The following is a 22,424-nucleotide window of genomic DNA, read 5'->3' on the forward strand; positions in this document are numbered from 1 at the left end:
ACCTTTAACACAGCTGACTTCAGCAAGGTATTACACTGAAAATAATCCACTTGATCTGTTTCTACTAAGATGTGAATGACTGATACCTCCTTAAACCTCTAAGAGGGGGGATGCCTTCTAAAAGAGGTTGGTTGTTAACCCAAATAAATTTTCTGGTGGAATTTCAGTTTAATAAAGTGGTAAAGAAAAAAAACCCAACATGATGCTTGTTTTGGGGAAGGAAAATGTGAGATGGTGTAGGAGAAAATGGAGGGCCAGCCACGTAGGCCCGCTGGCCTGGACCAGGGATCCACATCTCCCTTCCACACAGCCGAGCTGTTCTTGATTTTCACAATTATTCCCTCTCCTCTACTTCTGAGTTCACACGTTATCTTTACTCCTCTAGTTGCCGGTTTGACAGCTTCCGTGGAAGCAAGGGAAGTTGGTCCACAGCTTTGGGGATCTTGTGGATGGGGACCCATATAGGTAGAGGAGGAATAACAAAGTTTGAGATGTACCTCAGTATGCGTAGACTGCTTATAAATTGTGTTTGTAAATCAGGAACTTAACAGAACTATATTTGAATAGAAAAAGTGTAAAGGATCTATTCGCCCCTCTAAGAAAGGAAGTGAGTGAATGTACCAGCAGGAGGGGAAAAATATACTAGGTTGTAACTTCTGGCAACAAACCAAGAAGATGCACTTGTATGTTTACATCTACATAAAGTGCTTATCAGAGAAGAGACATTCCATTCTATACAAAATTAATTTTTTACATTTTTTTAATATCTTGACATTTTCTCTAGGCTAATAACAAAACCCTGCAAGAGAAGATTTTACAAATGAATAATTTGGTGGAAGCCTTTGGCAATGCCTGCACTATTATAAATGACAATTCCAGCCGATTTGGAAAATACTTAGAAATGAAATTTACCCCTTCTGGGGCTGTCGTGGGAGCACAGATTTCTGAATACCTTCTGGAGAAATCCCGAGTTATCCACCAAGCCATGTAAGTTCATGTCACATATTTCCTATTTTCTGGGAAATGTAGACACAGATGATGCTTTTGTTTTAACAATAAAATGTCTTACTCATTTAACAAAATTTCAACAGAATTTTATTGATCGTCTACTATGTGTGAGGCATTTACTGTTGGAAGCAGAGATGCCTCAGCACTGTCTTACTCTCATATGTTACATCCAGTAAAGGAGTTAATAAATAGCCTGAAGTTTATGAAAACAGACAGAAAGCCTGAGCCCATCGTAGCGGCACTAACAGGATAACTTAGAGTAATTTCTCAAGTAGGAGAGAATATACTTCCCTACACAAAACAAGTATGAAATTCAATTAGAAATAACAAGTCATTTCTTTTCTTTTAAGTGCTGGTATATATAAATAGATCTCTGCATTAATTCTATGCTTCCCAATGTTTATACACAAGGGACCAAAAAACAAACAAAAACAGGATGCAGGAAGGGGCTTTATTGTAGTGTTCTTTTTCCTGCCTGCTCATAAGCCACCAACACCATATTCTGGAAAGTTTAGGTTGAGTGAGTTCTTTTAGGTTGAGTGAGTTCTTTTAGGTTGAGTGGGTTCTTTTAGGTTGAGTGAGTTCCTTTTAGGTTGAGTGAGTTCCTCAGTTTGTAGCCGAATGACAAAACTTTTCTCCTGTCCTCATGATTCCAAAACATCTTTGTTTGTTGTTCTTATGAAAAAACTAATCACAACATGGAATTTGTACCCTGGTCTTTATATTGTTTTTTTTAAAAGTTGTGGCAATTTAGAGTCTTCCAGTTTTCTTATGTTGGTTTTATGCCAAACATATCTACATTATTGTAGTTATGTGTGGTATGTTAAATTCTCAGGAACATAAGCTTCCTTCATGTACAAGTACGTTAGTATTTAATTATAAGCGCCTTCAAATGTGCTGTCATTCAGTTTATGATAAATTGTGAATATAAGTTGCTTGGAGCCGACCTCTGAGCTCAGCCTTCAGTGTAGAAAATTATCCTTTGGTCTTCAGTTCCAAAAATGTCAGGCATGACTTTTAGGCAAATGTGGCTTTGAATTGTGGCTCCCTGACATGTAGTCCACCTTGGGTAAGATATTTAAACCTTAAAGACCCTTATAGGATCTTGTTTCTGCAACCTACTGTGTGTTAGAATTTGAAATGCTTAACCTCTCTGCACCTCAGTTTTTCGTTTTTAAAAAGGAGTTAGCAGTGGTACCTACCTATTAAGATCATGCCTGTAAAGTATTTAGTGCAATGAAGAGCACATAGAAAGAACCCCATGCAGTTTAACCCCTTATTAGCAGTAGTAGTGTCGATAGTTGTGTGAAGATTAGAAATAATATCTCGCGCAGTACATGGGACACTGACAATGTCAGTAAATAGCAGCTCCTGTTATCAAGGTGTGCTGGGGCCCAGAACTTAGTGGGCATGTATGTTAGTGCCTTTGCCACCCATACCTGGAGGAACCTCCAGGTCTTATGCAAGTGTGGAGACTTTTTATTTTTACATCTTTATTGGAGTATAATTGCTTTACAATGGTGTGTTAGTTTCTACTTTATAACAAAGTGAATCAGTTATACATATACATATGTTCCCATATCTCTTCCCTCTTGTGTCTCCCTCCCTCCCACCCTCCCTATCCCACCCCTCTAGGTGGTCACAAAGCACCGAGCTGATCTCCCTGTGCTATGCGGCTGCTTCCCACTAGCTATCTATTTTACGTTTTGTAGTGTATATATGTCCATGCCACTCTCTCACTTTGTCACAGCTTACCCTTCCCCCTCCCCAAATCCTCAAGTCCATTCTCTAGTAGGTCTGTGTCTTTATTCCTGTCTTACCCCTAGGTTCTTCATGACCTTTTTTTTTTTTTTAGATTCCATATATATGTGTTAGCATACGGTATTTGTTTTTCTCTTTCTGACTTACTTCACTCTGTATGACAGACTCTAGGTCCATCCACCTCATTACAAATAGCTCAATTTCGTTTCTTTTTACGGCTGAGTAATATTCCATTGTATATATGTGCCACATCTTCTTTATCCATTCATCCGATGATGGACACTTAGGTTGTTCCCATCTCCGGGCTATTGTAAATAGAGCTGCAATGAACATTTTGGTACATGACTCTTTTTGAATTATGGTTTTCTCAAGGTATATGCCCAGTAGTGGGATTTCTGGGTCATATGGTAGTTCTACTTGTAGTTTTTTAAGGAACCTCCATACTGTTCTCCATAGTGGCTGTACCAATTCACATTCCCACCAGCAGTGCAAGAGTGTTCCCTTTTCTCCACACCCTCTCCAGCATTTATTGTTTCTAGATTTTTTGATGATGGCCATTCTGACTGGTGTGAGATGATATCTCATTGTAGTTTTGATTTGCAATTTTCTAATGATTAATGATGTTGAGCATTCTTTCATGTGTTTGTTGGCAGTCTGTACATCTTCTTTGGAGAAATGTCTGTTTAGGTCTTCTGCCCATTTTTGGATTGGGTTGTTTGTTTTTTTGTTATTGATCTGCATGAGCTGCTTATAAATTTTGGAGATTAATCCTTTGTCAGTTGCTTCATTTGCAAATATTTTCTCCCATTCTGAGGGTTGTCTTTTGGACTTGTTTATAGTTTCCTTTGCTGTGCAAAAGCTTTGAAGTTTCATTAGGTCCCATTTGTTTATTTTTGTTTTTATTTCCATTTCTCTAGGAGGTGGGTCAAAAAGGATCTTGCTGTGATTTATGTCATAGAGTGTTCTGCCTATGTTTTCCTCTAAGAGTTTGATAGTTTCTGGCCTTACATTTAGGTCTTTAATCCATTTTGAGCTTATTTTTGTGTATGATGTTAGGGAGTGATCTAATCTCATAGTTTTACATGTACCTGTCCAGTTTTCCCAGCGTCATTTATTGAAGAGGCTGTCCTTTCTCCACTGTACATTCCTGCCTCCTTTATCAAAGATAAGGTGACCATATGTGCGTGGGTCTATCTCTGGGCTTTCTATCCTGTTCCATAGATCTGTATTTCTGTTTTTGTGCCAGTACCATACTGTCTTGATTACTGTAGCTTTGTAGTATAGTCTGAAGTCAGGGAGCCTGATTCCTCCAGCTCCATTTTTCGTTCTCAAGGTTGCTTTGGCTATTCGGGGTCTTTTGAGTTTCCATACAAATTGTGAAATTTTTTGTCCTAGTTCTGTGAAAAATGCCAGTGGTAGTTTGATAGGGATTGCATTGAATCTGTAGATTGCTTTGGGTAGTAGCGTTATTTTCACAATGTTGATTCTTCCAAGTGTGGAGATTTAACTGGTTCTCAGAACAATCTGTCCTGCTCTCATAACTGTGTGAGACTCTGTCCTTCAGGTCTTTGGGGAATGTCCACCGAAGACGCTGAATTATTGGGATTTAGATGGGGCCACAGTGTTGCACAGTGTCAAGGGCACCATCGCAGTGGGTTGCCTGGAGTTGTGTGCTGCAGTGCCATCCATGTAGAGTATGATGTGAGCAGTACCCTCAGCAGCTACACAGTGAGGCTCTGGATTTGTAACCATACAAATAATCTCATTCATGCTTATTGAACTATTGCACCATATAGTCCAGGAAATAGCACAATTAGGATCGTATTTTAGGCATACTATTAAGAAAGTAAGCTTATTTTCAGCTGGCCTAAAGGATTATAGTTTTACAACATTGTTTATTGGGGAAAAGTATTCCAATTTACTATCAGGTTGAAATATATCTCAGTAATAATTCAAGTACATCTGCCTTATAATTCTTCCATTTTTCCAGGTTTTTTTACATCTGTTTTTTTACTTTACTTAATTTGAATTGCATTGTTAAATTCTAGAGAAGCTTTTTTAATGATCTTTAAAAATGAAAATGTCAGTGATGTAATAGAAGAATTCTTAGTAGGCCCTTTTTAAAATGGTAAATATAAATGTACCCTATCATTCAGGAACTGGAAGGAAAGAACCAGTTCAGAGGGTTTAACTGAGAGGACTGTTTACAGAGGTAGAGGGTACTGAAGAACCGAGAATAAATGGTGAGATGCCCACAGATGAACAGCGTTGAGAAATCATTCCTACACCTGGGTCTGAAGGGCAGAAGGAGGGACCACACTGCAGAGCCTGGTGAGAAGTAGGGCTGTGGAGGACTGCTGCCTGTCGGGAGCTGCTGCCTAAAGGAATATGTCGTCCCTTTGTGTCTGCGAGGGATTGGTTCCAGAGCCCTCTGCCGTATCCGCGGATGCCGAGTCAGTCCTCTGTGTCCGTAGGTTCCACATCCACAGATCCGGTTGGTTGAATCCGTGGATGCAGAACCCGTGGTTGTTGAGGGACAACTGTACAGCTACTGGGAGAAAGAGAGCAAGTGAGGGGAGGAAAACCTCGACCTCTTCTCCCTCCTTCCAGCCTCCTGCCTGTGCTCCCTGTTGGCTGAACCCAGCTGGAAGCCAGAGAGCAAGGGAGCCCGGGAACGCCAGTCAGCCAGTCAGTAGAGGTTAGATTGGGGGTCACCGAACAAGGCAAAGAAGAATGAAGAATGGATCTGAGGTGGCAGAGAAGAATCAGAGTAGACAATTTTTTAAAAGAACTTACCCTTTCTTTGAATGGAATAAATTCTTTTCTTCTCTTTTTTTGCCTCTACTCATGTCATCCTACCCCCATCTCTGACCACATTTAGTTTTATACTGATGGTATTTCTCACGTTGCTGCTGTCGTATAAGTTGTGACTTAAAGCCTTTCCTAAACGTAGATGATTTTAAAGAGGAAATTTTAAAAAGAGGCTACTCACTTCCAAGAAGAAAATGAGCATACAGAAGTCAGTGCTAGAAAATGCTCATAAATATAAATGATTTGCTGTTTCACTGTAGTTTTCTCCAGTTACTGCAATTTAGTTCAGCAGGCATTGCTTGCGTGTCTCTCACATGCCCAGCACTTTCCCAGACGCTGCAGGAGACATCAAGCAAATGGCAGATGTGTGCTCTCTGCTGTGGAGAAAGAGAAAATATTATTTATGGATCAATTACTCTGTGTCAGGCACTGTGCTGGGCATTTTACCTCCATAATCTCTTTTAATTCCTTCAGCAATATGACAGGGGTTATTGCCTATTTTCTACAGGAGGAAACAGACCAGGAAAATTATAAGAAGTTGTCTAATGTCAGAAAGCTAATAAGTGACTGAATTGGGGTTTGAAGCCATGTCTCTCTGACTCCAGAGCCCACCATTCATTCATTCATCCACCCACGTGGCTAATATTTACTGAGTACCTACTAAGTGCCAGGAGCTGTTCTAGGCCCAGGAGCTATAGAGCCGTAAGACAGGATTCCCGTGTACAGCAGCGCATGGTCTCCCAGGAGCCACACATGCTTTGATCCAGAGCTTGCTGATCACCATCACCGGCTGGTTTCTGATCTCGCAGGAAAGTAGGCAGTGAGTTCATCTGCGGAGAATGAGCAGGCAGACGGCAAGGGTCGGGGCGGATCGAGGAGACTGGATATCCTGGAGGAGGGAGTCCTGGAGGAAGGAGGTGTAACAACCAGGACACGCTAGAAGCACTGTTTCGTGAGCACTTCATGGGGCCCTGTGAATGCAAGGCTGCGCTGCTGGCTTTCCACGCCTCATTGCAGGTCCCTTTGTCGAATATTCCAAGGTTTCACACGGGGGGTGAGTCGCGCCCTGGTGAGGACTTCGTCGTAGATTTGAGGTGTTAGAGGCCTTGGCTGCACAGTGATCCCCAGGGTCCAGGGCACATGAGACAGCCTGGAGGGCCTTCCTGCAAATGGCTGAGTGGGACCCCGAGGAAGCATTAGAGGCTCCGCAATAGGGGTGGGCTGGAGCCAGAGAATACAGTGACACTTGAACAGTGGGGGGTTGAGGGGCGCCGACCCCCGTTGCCGTCAAAAATCTGCTTATTATGCAAAAATCTGCTTTTGACTCTCCTCAAACTTAACTCCTAATAGCCTACTGTTAACCAGAAGCCTTACTGATAACCCAGTTAACACATATTTTGTATATTATATGTATTATATACTATATTCTTATAGTAAGTTGAGGTAGAGAAAAGAAAATGTTATTAAGAAAATTATAAGGAAGAGAAAATACAGTGAAAGTACTGTACTGTCTCTACTGATGCCATAAGTTTATGTCATCTGTCTACAAGATGAATCACCTGTCAGTACCTACATCAGTATTGTCTTAGATGATACAAAACACTGTAGGTGTTATACTAACACTAAACATCAAAAAGGAAAAGATAATGTGAAGAAGAAATTCATATTTACTTACAGGGACAAGGATTCGTGCATTGATAAGGAAGAAGCAGCAGTGTGGTTGCCTTATGTCACCTGGTGTCATTGATACAATTGCTTCACCGTAGCCCAGCCGATACACTAATGAGTGAATCTTATAAAATTTTAGGGCATATTACAGCCATATTCATCATAGAGTAACGGAAACATTGGTACATTTTTTAGAAAACTACTTTGTGTTGATAGGCTGATACGCAGCTTCTCCAATTACGAGAGAGAGGCATGCTGTACAGTAATGTAATTCTTTGAAAGCAGAGTGATAAAAGAGTAAGAACAGTAGCACATTGTTAATTTTATATTAACTGTCACTCCCCTTATGCCTGTAAAGATAGGTTCTCCACTTTAAGTCTTGCACATGATATTCTACACACAATTTAAAAGTATCTATTGAAAAAATTTGCATATTAATGGACCCACACAGTTCAAATCCCTGTTGTTCAAGGGTCAGCTGTACTATCTGGTGACTTGCTGAGCCCCTACATTTGTTCCCGGGCCATTCTGACCTGGGAACCACTAATCACACGAGCGTGTGTGGGATGCTATGGAAGATTCTCTGCCTTTAAGGATGTAGTTAAGGCAGAACATGAGATGGGTAATCTTTGGAGGTGTCTTCCTTTCCTGTTCCTTTAATTCTCTTAATTGTTTATCTACCAAAGATCAGTATATTTCCTATAGCGTCTCCAGGTCTTGTCAAATTACCATCCTCAGTAAACTGATAATTAGAGAGAACACCACCAGTTATGCGTGTCTGCATATATGAGTCACTCCTCTAATTGTGCACTGCATCATTTAAGCGTTAGAGGTGTGACACATAGAGCAATCAATGTGACTTCATTCGCACAAAGCAAACTAAATTATATGCTGTGCCCGTCTTAGAGGAATTTTATTATTTTGTGGTGAGAAAAGGCAAGAACTACACTTTTTGTTTTGTTCTAACCTTGCTTGTGTACAACGCTCATGTTCATCGAAGTATTACTAGTGACTGCCACAAATAATGGCTGGGGGCGTAGAAGGTACGAACACAGCCAGCTCTAAAGGATGCCACCATCTCACTTCAGCATCTGAGCCTGTGATGCCCTTTTCCTGAAATGCTCGCCTGTCTTTGCTTCCATGACTGGACTCTTCTCTGAGTTTTTCTTCTCTGACTTAGATTTATCCATCCATTCCCAAAATGTATACTCATCAAAGATCTGTTCTTGGAGCGTTTCTCTTTTCTCTATATATCCTCACACTTAGCAATTTCTTCTGACATCATGGCTCAATGGGTAGCTCTGTGTGATTGACAGCCAAAGATGTACCTCTTGCTGTCTGCCAAGTTCATGTGTTTTTTTTTTTTTTTTTTTCCGGCTGCATTGGGTCTTCGTTGCTGCGCTTCTCTAGTTGCGGCGAGCGGGGGTTACTCTTCCTTGTGGTACGCGGGCTTCTCATTGCAGAGGCTGCTCGTTGCAGAGCACGGGCTCTAGGTGCGTGGGTTTCAGTTGTTGCGACGTGTGGGCTCAGTAGTTGTGACTCGCGGGCTCTTGAGCGCAGGCTCAGTAGTTGTGCTTAGTTGCTCCACGGCATGTGGGATCTTCCGGGACCAGGACTCGAACCAGTGTCCCCTACATTGGCAGGCAGATTCTTAACCCCTGCGCCACCAGGAAAGTCCCCAAGTTCATGTTTTTCATTTCCAACAACCTGGGTATTTTGCTGTCATCTCGAATTCAACTGAATACAGGCACACCTTGGAGATATTGTAGGTTCAGTTCCAGCCCCCTGCAATAAGGTGAATGTCACAATACAGCAAGTCACATGAAGTTTTTGGTCTCCCAGTGCATATAAAAGTTATGTCTTGGGTTTCCCTGGTGGTGCAGTGGTTGAGAATCTGCCTGCTAATGCAGGGGACACGGGTTCAAGCCCTAGTCTGGGAGGATCCCACATGCCACGGAGCAACTAGGCCCGTGAGCCACAACTACTGAGCCTGTGCATCTGGAGCCTGTTCTCCGCAACAAGAGAGGCCGCGATAGTGAGAGGCCCGCGCACCGTGATGAAGAGTGGCCCCCGCTTGCCACAACTGGAGAAAGCCCTCGCACAGAAACGAAGACGAAACACAGCAAAAATAAATAAATTAATTGAAAAAAAAAAGTTATGTCTACAATATATTGTAGTCTCTTATGTGTGCAGTAGCATTACGTCTAAAAAAACAACGCACATACCTTAATTAAAAAATACTTATTGTTAAAAAAAATGCTAGCCATCATCTGAGCCTTCAGCGAGTTGTCAGGTTTTGGCTGGTAGAGGATCTTGTCTTGATGCTGATGGCTACTGACTGATCAGGATGGTGGCTGCTAAAGGCTGGGGTGACCGTGACCACTTCTTAAAAGGCAATGAGGTTTCCCTCATCAATTGACTCTTCCTTTCATGGACAATTCCTCTGTGACCTGCGATGGTGTTTGGTAGCATTTTACCCACAGTGGAACTTCTTTCAACATTGGAGTCAGTCTTCTCTAACCCTGCTGCTGCTCCGTCCACTAAGTTTATGTCATATTCTAAGTTTTTTGTTGTCATTTCAACAGTCTTCTCAGCATCTTCACCAGGAGTAGATTCCATATTAAGAAACCACTTTCTTTGCTCATCCGTAAGATGCAACTCTTCAGCTGTTCAGGTTTTACCATGAGAGTGTAGCTGTTCAGTCACATCTTCAGGTTGCACTTCTAATTCTAGTTTTCTTGCTGTTTCTACCACATCTGCAGTTACTTCCCCCCCTAAAGGCTTGAGCCCCTCAAAGTCATCCATGAGGCTTGGAATCAGCTTCTTCCAGACTCCTGCTAATGCTGATATTTTGACCTCTTCCCATGAATCATGAATGTTCTTAATGGAACCTAGAATGGTGTATCCTTTCCATAAAGTTTTCAATTGACTTTACCCAGATTCATCAAAGGAATCACCATCTGTGGCAGCTATCGCCTTACAACATATACTTCCTAACTAATAAGACTTGAAAGTCAGAACTACTTCTTGATCCGTGGGCTGCAGAGTGGATGCTGTGTTAGCAGGCATGAAAACAACATTAACCTTGTTGTCCACCAGAGGTCTTGGGTGACTAGGTGCATTGTCCAGGAACTATAATATTTTGGAAGAAACCTTTTTTCTGAGCAGTAGGTCTCAACAGTGGGCTTAAATTATTCAGGAAACCATGTTGTAAACAGATGTGCTGTCATTCAGGCTTCGTTGTTCCATTTAGAGCAGGGGTCCCCAAGCCCCGGACCGTGGACCGGTACCAGTCCTGTTAGGAACCGGGCCGCACAGCAGGAGGTGAGCAGTGGGCGAGCGAGCGAGGCTTCGTCTGCCACTGGAAGAATTGTCTTCTGTGAAACCGGTGCCTGGTGCCAGAAAGGCTGGGGACCACTGCTTTAGAGGGCAGAGTAGTTTTAGCATAATCCTTAATGGCCCTAGGATTTGCAGAATGGTAAACGAACATTGGCTTTAGCTTAAAGTCACCAGCTGCATTCACCTCTAACAGGAGAGTCAGCCTGTCCTTTGAAGCTAGGCACTGACTTCTCTTCTCTAGCTATGAAAGTCCTAGATGGCCTCTTCTAATACAGGCTATTTCGTCTACACTGACAATCTGTTGTTTAGTGTAGCCACCTTCACGGATGGTCTTAGTTAGATCCTCCGGATAACTTGCTGCCGCTTCTGCGTCAGCACTTGCCGCTTCACCTCGCATTGCTGTGCTATGGAGACGGCCTCTTTCCTTAGACCTCGTGAACCAACCTCTCCCAGCTTCAGACTCCTGCAGCTTCCTCTCCGCTCTCAGTCTTCACAGGATTGAAGAGAGTTAGGGCCTTGCTCTGGATTAGGCTTTGGCTTAGGGGAATATTGTGGCTGGTTTGATCTTCTGTCCAGATCACTAAAACTTTCTTCATAACACCAGTCAGCCTGTTTTGCTTTCTTACCATTCACTGGAGTAGCACTTTTAATTTCCTTCAAGGACTTTTCTTTTGCATTCACAACTTGGCTGACTGACTGTTGCAAGAGGCCCAGCTTTCAGCCTATCTCAGCTTTTGACATGCCCTCCTCACTAAGCTTAATCATGTGTAGATTTTGATTTAAAGTGAGAGACGTGCAACTCTTCCTTTCACTTGAACACTTAGAGGCCATTGTAGGGTTGTTAACTGGCCTAATTTCAACATTGTCATGTCTCAGGGAAGAGAAGAGGGAGAGAGATGGGGAAACAGCCAGCCGGTAGAGCAGTCAGAACGCACACATGTACGGATTAAGCTCACTGTCTATATAAGATTGTCTGTAGAGCCTGAGGTTCCTGGCTCCCCAAACTGGTCACAACAGTAACATCAAGATCACTGATCACAGATCACCGTAACAACTGTCATAATAATGAAAAAGCCTGAAATATTGTGAAAATTACCACAGAGACGCAAAGTGAGTCATTGCTGTTGGGAAAATGGTACCAATAGACTTGCTTGATACAGCCTTCCCACAAACTTTCAATTTGTAAAAGTCGCAGCATCTGTGAAGCACAGTAAAGCCAAGTGCAGTAAAACGAGGTATACCTGTACTCATTGTCCAAAACCCATTTTCTTACCTTGGTCCCTATTTTTTGGAAGGGCACCATCTTCTCTAAGGTGGAAGAAGGAAGAGGGAGACTGAAACTGTAAGCCAGGAGAGAACTTCCTGATCTTGGAGAGGAAGTGTGGTCCATCTCAGATCGCTCCAGAGCAAAAGGAAGACAAGGGAAGGAGAAGCAAGGGTCCCTGGGGTCCTAGTATCCGTAGTTATGTTGTGGAACTTCCTGAAACAGGGACTCACTTTGTGGTGACCCACACTCCTTAACTGTACTCTTCCGGTGTCTTGGAAAGGCTGTTTACATGTAGAACCACAGAGTCATGGAACTTGAGATTCGTAAGGAACAGGTTTCTCTGCAAGTGAGAAGACTGAGCCCCAGAAGGACAGTGTACCCAGGTGGTTAAAGACGTGGGCTTTGGAGTCAAACAGCCCTGGTTGAATCCAGTTTGGCCATCCAGTCTGTGATCTGAGGGTGAGATTAGTGTCCCCTCTAAGCTTCAGTTCCCTTGTACGTGAAATGAGAGGGTCATGGCAGGTAAATGAGCTATTGCAGCACCCGCCACGGCCTGGCATGCTCTAGTTGTTATTTGTTTCTTTTTTTGTTGGCTCCTGCTGGCATGTTAACGATGAGAAGTCAGGGTGTTTTGACTGCTTGCTCCAGCTGTATCCCCCGTGTCTAGAAAAATGCCTGGCGGACACGCAGATATCCGCTGCGTGACTCAGACAAGTGCTTAGCAGAGTGTGCAGTCCTCTGACAGTGGTGGTCGAAAATAGCGACGGGTCGCAACCACAGAGGGTCAGAACCCAGTGTTCTGGGAAGTGCTTGGTGGCGCTTACAGGCGTTCTGGTAATTATATTGCCAAGAAACTTTAGCGATGAATAAATGTTCTTACTAACCACCTTCCTGAAAATGGCTTGTTTTTTTCAGTGGAGAAAAAAATTTTCATATTTTTTACTACATCTATGCTGGTTTAGCTGAAAAGAAGAAACTAGCCCATTACAAATTGCCGGAAAATAAGCCTCCCAGGTAACCCAGCAGCTTGAACTTTCGTAAATAATGCTTCTACTTTTCACTTAATCACTCATTTCACTTAATTTCAGATTTTCACCTGTCCTTTCTTTTTTTTTTTCCAGATACCTGCAAAATGACCACATCAGAACAGTACAGGACATGATGAATAATAGTTTCTATAAGTCCCAATATGAATTAATTGAGCAGTGTTTCAAAGTCATCGGTTTTACAATGGAGGTGGGTATGGAAGACATTTGAACCTCTTTAGGAAGTGTCTTTTTGTCCTCGCTGATGGTGAGAGTTAGCATTTATTGAGTGGTCCATATGCCAGATATTGTGCTAAGTGCTTTACATGGATAATTTTTAAATACTGAAATGACCTTATGAAATAACTAGAATTATAATTTTTACTTTATACATGAGGAACCATGTCCTTGAGATACAACTGAATTTCGTTTTGTTCTTAATCTTTTATTTTACTTATATTTGCATCTCCCACATATATATAAAATTTTATGTAAATGCAGAAATGTGATCATGTCACACATTCCTTTTTAGTGCAGTTTTCTTTTTCTAACAACTTTATTAAGATATAATTCACATACTGTACAAATCAGCCATTTAAAAGTGTACATTTTGGGGCTTCCCTGGTGACGCAGTGGTTGAGAGTCCGCCTGCCAATGCAGGGGACGTGGGTTCGTGCCCCGGTCCGGGAAGATCCCACATGCCGCGGAGCGCCTGGGCCCGTGAGCCATGGCCGCTGAGCCTGCGCATCCGGAGCCTGTGCTCCGCAACGGGAGAGGCCACAACAGTGAGAGGCCCGCGTACCGCAAAAAAAAAGTGTACATTTTAATGACTTTTCTTACAGTCACTGAGGTGTGCATCCTTCCCCCTAATCACTTTGAGAATATTTTCATGTTCTAAATTAGCAGTGATTAACAGTTCCTCCTCATTCCCATCCCACCTCTGCTTCTGTCACTGTACATCCATTTATTCTGGACATTTCTCATGAATTGAGTGAGACAATATGTCACCTTTCGTGACCGGCTTCTCTCATCTGACATAATGTTTTCAGGGTCCATCCGTGTTGTAGCATGTGTCAGTACTTCATTTCTTTTTATCGAGGAATCATATTCCATTGTATGGATATACCTCATGTTATTTGTCCAGGCATCACGTGATGGGCGTTTGGGTTGTTGCCACTTTTCGGTCATTATCAGTAATGCTGCTGTGCTCATCCGTGTCTGAGTTTTTGTGTGACATGAGTTTTCACTTCTCTTTAGGGTATACCAAGGGTGGAAGAGCCAGGTCATAGAGTAGCACAGTGTTTAACCTTTTGAGGAACTACCAGACTGTGTTCCAAAGCAGCCGCACTATTTTACATTCCAACCGGCAGTGTATAAAGGTTCTGACTTCTCTCCATCTTCCCCAGCACTTATTATTATCTGTTTATAGCCATTCTAGTGGGTGTGACGTGGTGTGTCACTGTGGTTTTGGTTTGCATTTCCCTAAAGGCTTATGATGCTGAACTTCTTTTCACGTACTTATCTTTTCAGGTAATTTATCATTTACATATCTTCTTTGAAGAAACATCTGAGAGTGGATAATTTTTAAATTACTGAAATCTCTGCTAGAAAGATTCTTTGCCAATTTTTTAATTAGGTTGTCTTTTTATTATTGAGTTGTAAGAATTCTTTGTATTGTAGATACAAGTGTCGTATGATTTGCAAAAATTTTCTCTTTTGTTGTCTTTTTACTTTATTGATGGCATCCTTTGAAGGCACATTATCTGTATTATTGATTTCACTTAAAAAATGTTTTTATTAATGTATTAATTTGGTTTCTTGTGTTGTTCTTTTTCTTAAGGAGAATACTTGGTTCCTCTGTTTCTTCCTTTTCCTTATTTAATAATGAAGGTATTTAAGGCTATAAATTTATCCCTGAGTAATAAAGATTTCTTTCTTTGTCCTAGGTTGTTCTTTTAAGTTTTATAACAAAGTATCTTGTTTACTAGGGATTCCTGAAGGTTTTTAGAGAAGCTTTCAGACTCTGCTCTTAGTAGTTTACTGTTTGCTGTGTTGATTCAATCCCACGATAAAAAGAACACTTCACTCGGAACATGAATCAGGCTTCTAGATGAACTCTTGCAGGAAAGTAATGTGCAATTTGTTGGATTTTAATTTCGTTTTCATAAATGACACTCCTGCAACTTGAAACTGTTAGTGTGTCTGCTTATGAAGTTTACTGAAATTTCTTGGGTTATCAAACCTCTACTAAGAGCCCGAGCTAAAAATAATACCTGATTCTTCTCCAAAAGTTTGGAAAATCTTATCAGCAGGATGTAAAGTGCAGACATGCTGATAGAAGTGACCCTTGACAAGCAGCATCCAAATTATGTGCCGTGAGGTTATTGAATCTCATTTTGCAGCGTGTTTTTCAGGCACTGTTGCCTCCCTTCGAAAATGCAAGGCTGTCAGCGATAACCTTTTGTCCATTTGACGCATTTGCTCACCAGAAGTTAATATTTCTAAAGCTGTACCTGTTCTCAGAATAGAGAAAAGTTTGCTGCTAAGTGCGTTTTCTCCAAATACGGAGCCTCTGCTGTTGACAGCTCTGACGACGGGTGGTCTCCCAGTCTTGACTTCTCTTTGAAAGCCTTTGACTTTACCTTGGGTATCCTTGCTGCAGGCCTGAGGGGAAGTAGTCTTAAGACCTTGACCTTTGACCTTAGGGAGTGAGGTGTGATCTCTGCCAGCTGGGTGAGGTTGGAGAAGCAGGACAGATGAATGACTTTTTTTTTGCCTTGAAATTAGGGCCTTCAGGAGAGGTTTAAGTAAACCAGGGTAATCTATGTCCATCAGGAAACATTTCAACTTCTGGAGTTAATTTTTCTGGTGTGGGCTTTCTCCATAGCCAGGAGGAATTCAGATTTGATGGGGAGACTTCCTACCTGGCTGCCTTTACAGCCCCAGAATTTAGAGACCTCCTTGAGTTCTGAATAAGCTTTGCTACCAAGTTTCTAGATGAACTGGTTGTGGGGAGGGGTGGGTGAGAGCTGTAGGAGCCATAGGGGACCTGGCGGGCTGCTTTCAGGACCAATTGAAGCAAAATAACTACTCTGGGGACCAGAGAAGAATTATTACCATGACTTCCCAGTTTTTGCCAGAGATGGAGAATTTTATGGACCAGAGAGAGAAGCATTACTGTAGACTCATGGGCAAGCCAGGGTTGAATGCATCCTTAGGCAGATACTCTACTCACAGGAAGTCTTGAGCTAAAGTTGAGTAACTTTTTGATTTAGAAGTAGAGACTCCAGCTTGATCATCTTTTTTTCTGAGTGATGCATTCTTTCCGTAGATTCTTGGACCCTGGCTGGAACTTTGGCTGGCTGCAGCTCAAATCAGGAAACTCAGTGGTTCTGTGGTCTCTAGGCAGAAAGGAGATGATTGGGACCTTCTCTCTGTTGATGCATTAAATAGCTTTAGGCTGTAAAATGGAAAAAAAAAATCCATTGTTTGTTAAGATTTCTGAAGGTTTTTAGGGAAGCTTGCAGACTTTGCTCTTAGCTGTAATACATTGCTATGAAGAACTTTCTGCAGGTGAGACACATGCATGGTTCTTAAAGGGCCAGTATATAAATCTTATTCCCCTACTGCACTCTCACAGAAGAAAAAGAAGAAGAATAAGGAGGAGGGGGAGGGGGAGAACAAGAAGCAGCAGCAGCAGCACAGGTTGACAGGGTGACGGGATTGACGAATGAGGACAGGACAATTCGCTTGATCAGTAAAAGCCTTTGCTGGAGAGTTGGGAGAAAAATGATGAGGACAGAATAGGAGTTGAACAATTGAGAGAGTACGAAGCTTATAGAACTTACTGTGGATATCTCATGTGAAGAGTGGAGTGGTATGTGCCCTTTTTTTAGCCATGATGTCTGGGGTGGTGGACATCATGTGACACTGAAAACTGCTGTCAACCTCACCTGACTACATTTTGGGAACAACACCAATCTGAACTCTACCGTTTGGAGTCAGAGATGACCCTAACACATTTCCTAATAAAATAGATATGGTTATTACTAGTGCCGTGTGTATGTAATTGGTTCAGCTCTGGAAGAGGAAGTCCCTGACTCGGATGGCATGAGTTTCAGCCATATTCCAAGTGACATATGACTGCCACCCAGAGATTTCAGACAAGCCATGGGAGACACTCCGGGTGATTCCACATGCCACCCTGTTCCAGACTTGGTCCCGTTCATATGCTCTGATTCTGAGGTTCCAACGCATCGTTGGTGACCACCTGGGTCTTTTGCTCTCATTCTGGCTCAAAGGACCAAGATCTTGCTCCCCGCTGAATGTTTGAGCACAACATAAAAGCCAGCTTAGCTGCATCAGGAGTAAAAATAGGATATTTGCGGCTCCCGTGGGCTGGCATGATGCTCGTTAAACTTGGCTCTACCCCACCCCGAGCCCTTCCGGGCTGTGGGCGCATCTTCCTCACTTCCGTTTGCCAAAATTCAAATTCAGATCAGCCTCCTCCCCTTCTGTTGCATCACTTTCCCTCTCCCTAACCTCCCTCCAACCCTGCCATCACCCACAGCTTGTACCTATGGAGACAAGTTGATTTAAGCACTAGCGGGTATCCTGGCTCTTAAAGCAGAAAGGGATGCAGTGAATAAAGAAAAACACAGCATCCACTCCTGTCTCCAATCCTTGGTCCTAGGCTGAATGTTGCTACCGGTAGATGCCCCTTTGGACTGCAGTCTGGCTCTATTGGTTGCCTGGTTGGGGGAAAACAGGAGAGGCTCATTGGATCTCAGAGCACCCTCCAAACGGGAAGCATATTTCACGCCAAGCAAGCAGGTCCTGCTGCCGACCCGGGCTGGGCCCCTTTGTAGTACTTTTCCCTGCTTCACATCATCAGAAGAGCTTATCTTCTTACCAGTTCCTTCCCCCAGAGGTTGCTGTCTTAGAAGTAGGGAACCATTTTTAATTGGTTTGTTTATTACTTCCAAGTCCCAGTCGTTAGAGGCAATGTTTCACTTATATTTGCCTCAACTGCTTTCCATTGCCTGGTAGAGCAATGTTTAGTCACATTAAAATGAAACCAGTCTAGCAGTTAGCATCTAGTGACAAACATATTTCATTTATGTAAAACTGGATGTTCCAAATTTAAACATATTCAGTGTTTACTGAACATCCAAACATATAGCTTAGGTTAAAGGAAAACATAATATCTGTTTCTGGAGCTGAAGCACAATCACTGCTAAATATCTTGTGAAGACTTTTAGTCCAGTTCAAGGTGACTCTCCTAGAATGTGCTGGTCTCCCCCCTAAAAGCAAAGCCTCAGACTGTTAACAGGGCAGACTGTCCCGCTTTGGAGACAGTGGAATTAAACTGAGTAGGTGTTTACTTCCTTTTTATCCCACTAGTGATTTTTTTTAATGTCATCTCACTGGCTTGTTTGGATTTTTTTTTTTTTTTTTTTGGCGGTACGCGGGCCTCTCACTGTTGTGGCCTCTCCCGCTGCGGAGCACAGGCTCCGGACGCGCAGGCTCAGCGGCCATGGCTCACAGGCCCAGCCGCTCCGCGGCACGTGGGATTCTCCCGGACCGGGGCACGAACCCGCATCCCCTGCATCGGCAGGCGGACTCTCAACCACTGCGCCACCAGAGAAGCCTTGGATATGTCTTTTGTCCATAGCTGCTTCAGTTTCACTTTGGAAAGAGGCAGCTTGCACAATCAAGTTAAATGGCTTGATTTTCACATCCTTTAATCGCAGCTTGCTGCCTACACATTTTACGGCTGCACAATTTTGGTGACTCTCCAATACAGAGAGTGTCTCTCTCTCTCTCTCTCTCTTTCTCTCTCATTCTGTCTCTCCCCCCTTGTCTTTCTCCGGTTGGTGCCAACAGTACCCATGGTGTAGGTTTCCCTTTCAATATTTCGGGGTTTACAATTTACTTGTACATTTGTGATTCAGCACAGGCCAGGCAAAGTGACAGGCAAATCAAAATCAGATATTCTCTACAAATAACACAAATTGGAAAACTCTTAAAACTTTTCAAAACCCATGATTTCCTAAGCCATTTTCCTGCCATAGTTTTAAGATAAATGATTAGTAGTTTTATGAGTCAACTCATTTAAAGGCAGTTTTTATTGCGTCGTGACAGGAATTTTATTTGTTTCCCTTTGCACAAAGTCACAAGTCTTTTGTCTAAGATGAGAATGCCTTTTCTTTTTCCTGCTTTAATTTTGCTTACATTTCTTATAACAGTCTAAAATCACAAGCTAGTACATTTTCTTTGGATTATCAGTTATGGCTTCAGTTGTGATCAAATAATATTTGTGAAGTAAATTTTAAAATATTTAAAGCATCACACAGTGTTGAATTTCTATGAAACACTTTATTTTTAAAAATTGGTTTTAGTCAGCATGGGAGGGGCATAAAATTCCCTTTTAGTTAGTCATTTGATAATAACTTAAAAATGATAATTTGATACCTAGTTGTCTTCATTCAACATACATAAAAAGTTACAATTCTTGAATGCCATAATTCAGCCAACATCGATGATTTGAAGAGAATGAGAGGACCAGGGAAGCCAGTTGACTTCTCTTAGTTTGACATCATAGTCTGTGGGATAACCTTGTTATGCTGGATCCTAAAGATTCTTCCCCAGTCTGTCGGCAGCCACAGGCACTGCCTTGCTGTACTCAAGGGGAGAATGATGCTAACATTTCTGTGCTGTGTTTCAGCAACTTGGAAGTGTATACAGTATACTGGCTGCAATCCTGAACGTTGGAAACATTGAATTTTCTTCTGTGGCAACCGAACACCAGATTGACAAGAGCCACATTTCTAATCATGCAGCTCTGGAGAACTGTGAGTTTTATTATCTTGCATTCAAAACTGAACTCCTAAAAAAAGTCTGACGACATACTGAAAGTGTCACATAGGGATAACTTCAAGCAGTTGTACTTTTTTGGAATCCTAAAAATGAATACTCAGATTCAAGTTGTGTCAAATGGAGTTTTCAAAGTCCACTATTTAAAACAGATCTTCATGGCTACAAATTAAGTAATTACTGTAGAAAACATTTCTAAAGGCTAGGCTTTCATGATTATTTTAGGAGCTATTTACATTTCAATGTAAAAACACAGAAAGCGTAATTAAAATTTAGCAAACTGATCTGAAAAAGAGTTAAAGTTGTTATTGTGATAACAATTTGGCATCTGTATCATTTTATAAGTAATAAAGACCTGAATATTTATTTTCGTACTGGATGGATTTTTTACACGCATTCATCTTGGGTTGATTAATTTCGGAGTCATTTTCTATGCAAGAAAAGTACATCATGGTATTTGCTTCAAATCAGCTTTTCTCTTACTGGCAGAGTTTGATGAATTATTTTAATAATTTAAGGTTTCTCACTGATACCGTCCAGTGGCAAAGCTTTTTAATTTAGAATATACCCTAATTTTTATTTTTAGTGTTGTCATATGCCTCTACAATTCCAGATTTGTTAAAGTTTCATTCATAACCTAGGAAATAATGTTATAAAATTTTGTTTATATATTTTTTTCTGATTTATACTTACTCAGGAACAGAATGATAATTTAGGATAATTTCAGAGGGCCACCCTGGTTTGGATCTGTCCCCAGATCCCCATCATCTCCATCCCACCAGCTTGGTAATACAGCAGAACAAGCATCTGAGGTTGGCATGTAATGATTGGCAGGTACCTGGAAACCTGTTCTGGCTTTTCATATATAAGGAAAACTTAATTGGCACATATGATATTAGGTTATCAGAAGCGGAAGGACTTGCCAGAAAACGCCAATGTTAAGATTCAAACCTCACCATCTGATCATAATTACAAGAGTTATCAGCAACCAACAGAATGAGTTGCAATAGAGCTATGTCGTAAATATGAGTACACTTAGAAACTACCAAACTGAAAAATGATTTTGATGATTGGAAACCCATTTCCGTATAGCAGGAGACAGTCATATGGGTCACAGAAGGTTAATATTAATATGAATATAGTTAAAACTAATTAAAGCACTCATGGAAAATAGAAATTTTACTAATTTACATTAAAGTGATTTGTAATTAAAGTTACAAGGAATTATCTCCAAACCAGGGCCATGTTTCCAGATGATTTTACAGGTGCATGGTTTCAATCAGGCACCAGTTTTGTCCATTCTATCCCAAAACTCTCGCCCAAATACGACCTCTTGCCTTTCTCTCCATCATCATTATTCTCATCTAAGACACATCACCTCTCACCTGCACTAAGTGACCACCCAGTTGTTCACTGCACGTTAATTCGTGAACTTTTCCAGGTTGTCCTCCACAGTTCATTCAGGAACCATTTAACACATGTATCCGTGGTGTCTCTCAGCCTTCCTCTCCCATCCTTGTCCCTCTCCTTCTCCCCCTCTATCTTCCCACTTGTTCTTCTTGATTAGCTTCTCATTCCCTCTGGATAAAGACCATCAAGATGAGAACTTTGTCTTAAAAGGGGTTCTACTTAGCAGTATATCCCCAGGTAAAACACCTGGCATGTAGTAGATGTTCAATAAATAAATATATGTCAAATTAATGAATAATGGGGGAATAGAAATAGACATACCAGTCAATAGGAGACATTATTCAGAAACAGAGCGAAGTAGAATTACCAGAAAGGCAGTACAAATCACTAGGGAATCAGTGTTGTAGGGACAAGCAACTGGCCGACCATTTGGAGGAGGGGGAGTTTGAATCCTTCTCATACGCCATATACCAAAGTGTATTCCAGATGTCTATCAATTTAAATGCAAATAAGTAAATAAATACATACATACATAAATGTACAGGACAAAATGCATTTATATAATCCTGAGATGAGAAAAGACTTGAAGGACTTTATGTGCAGAAAACCAAGAGCAGAAATAATTTTTTAAGTGGATATTTGACAACATAAAAATTAAAGCTTTCATACCAAAAAAAGGAAAATAAATTAAATTGCAATGCAAATGAAAAATGAGGGAAAATACTTGCAATATATATATCAAAGCATTATTCTCTTTAAACTCTTATAAATTGATTAGGAAGAGATGAATATATCAATGAAAAATAGGCAGTTTACAAAATAAGAAAATGAAAATGTGGCAGTTTACAAAGTAAGAACCACAAATCACTAATAAAAATATGCAAATAAGAAAGTATTCAGCTTTGCTAAGAGTCAAAGTGAAAGAAGAAAGCATTCTTTTTAAAAATAATAATCCCTGGTGTCCATGAAATTGTGTTGAAATTATTTACCTTTCATTTGGCTGGCAGGAGTACAGTTGGTTCAGAGTTTTTGAAGAGCAGCTAAATAGAATATATCAAAAGGCTTAGAAGTGTTTATATACTCAACCAATTGCTGAATTTAGGCAGTTTATGCTAAGAAAATAATACAAGACAGAAGCACAGATTCATGCCCAAAATATTCATCCTAGCATTCTTTACAATTGTGAATATATGGAAGCAACCTAAATATGCAACAATTTAAAAATTGATAGTTATTATATATGTCAGAATATTATGCAG

The 22,424-nt window shown here is 41.3% G+C and overlaps 1 protein-coding gene across 2 annotated transcripts in view; it reads left to right on the forward strand.

Moving 5' to 3' along the window:
- The window catches only part of MYO3A (myosin IIIA), a 172,006-nt gene that overhangs the window by 74,968 nt on the left and 74,614 nt on the right, over window positions 1-22,424 (forward strand). The window contains exons 13-16 of one of the 2 annotated variants that reach the window (XM_067704146.1): window positions 785-987; window positions 12,770-12,868; window positions 12,976-13,090; window positions 19,607-19,733. In XM_067704146.1, coding sequence (XP_067560247.1) covers window positions 785-987; window positions 12,770-12,868; window positions 12,976-13,090; window positions 19,607-19,733 — 544 coding nt within the window. The remainder of the gene's footprint in view (window positions 1-784; window positions 988-12,769; window positions 12,869-12,975; window positions 13,091-19,606; window positions 19,734-22,424) is intronic. The other variant, XM_067704228.1, reaches the window with a different exon arrangement.

This window comes from Pseudorca crassidens, chromosome 1 (assembly GCF_039906515.1).
Source record: "Pseudorca crassidens isolate mPseCra1 chromosome 1, mPseCra1.hap1, whole genome shotgun sequence".
Taxonomy (NCBI): Eukaryota; Metazoa; Chordata; class Mammalia; order Artiodactyla; family Delphinidae; genus Pseudorca; species Pseudorca crassidens.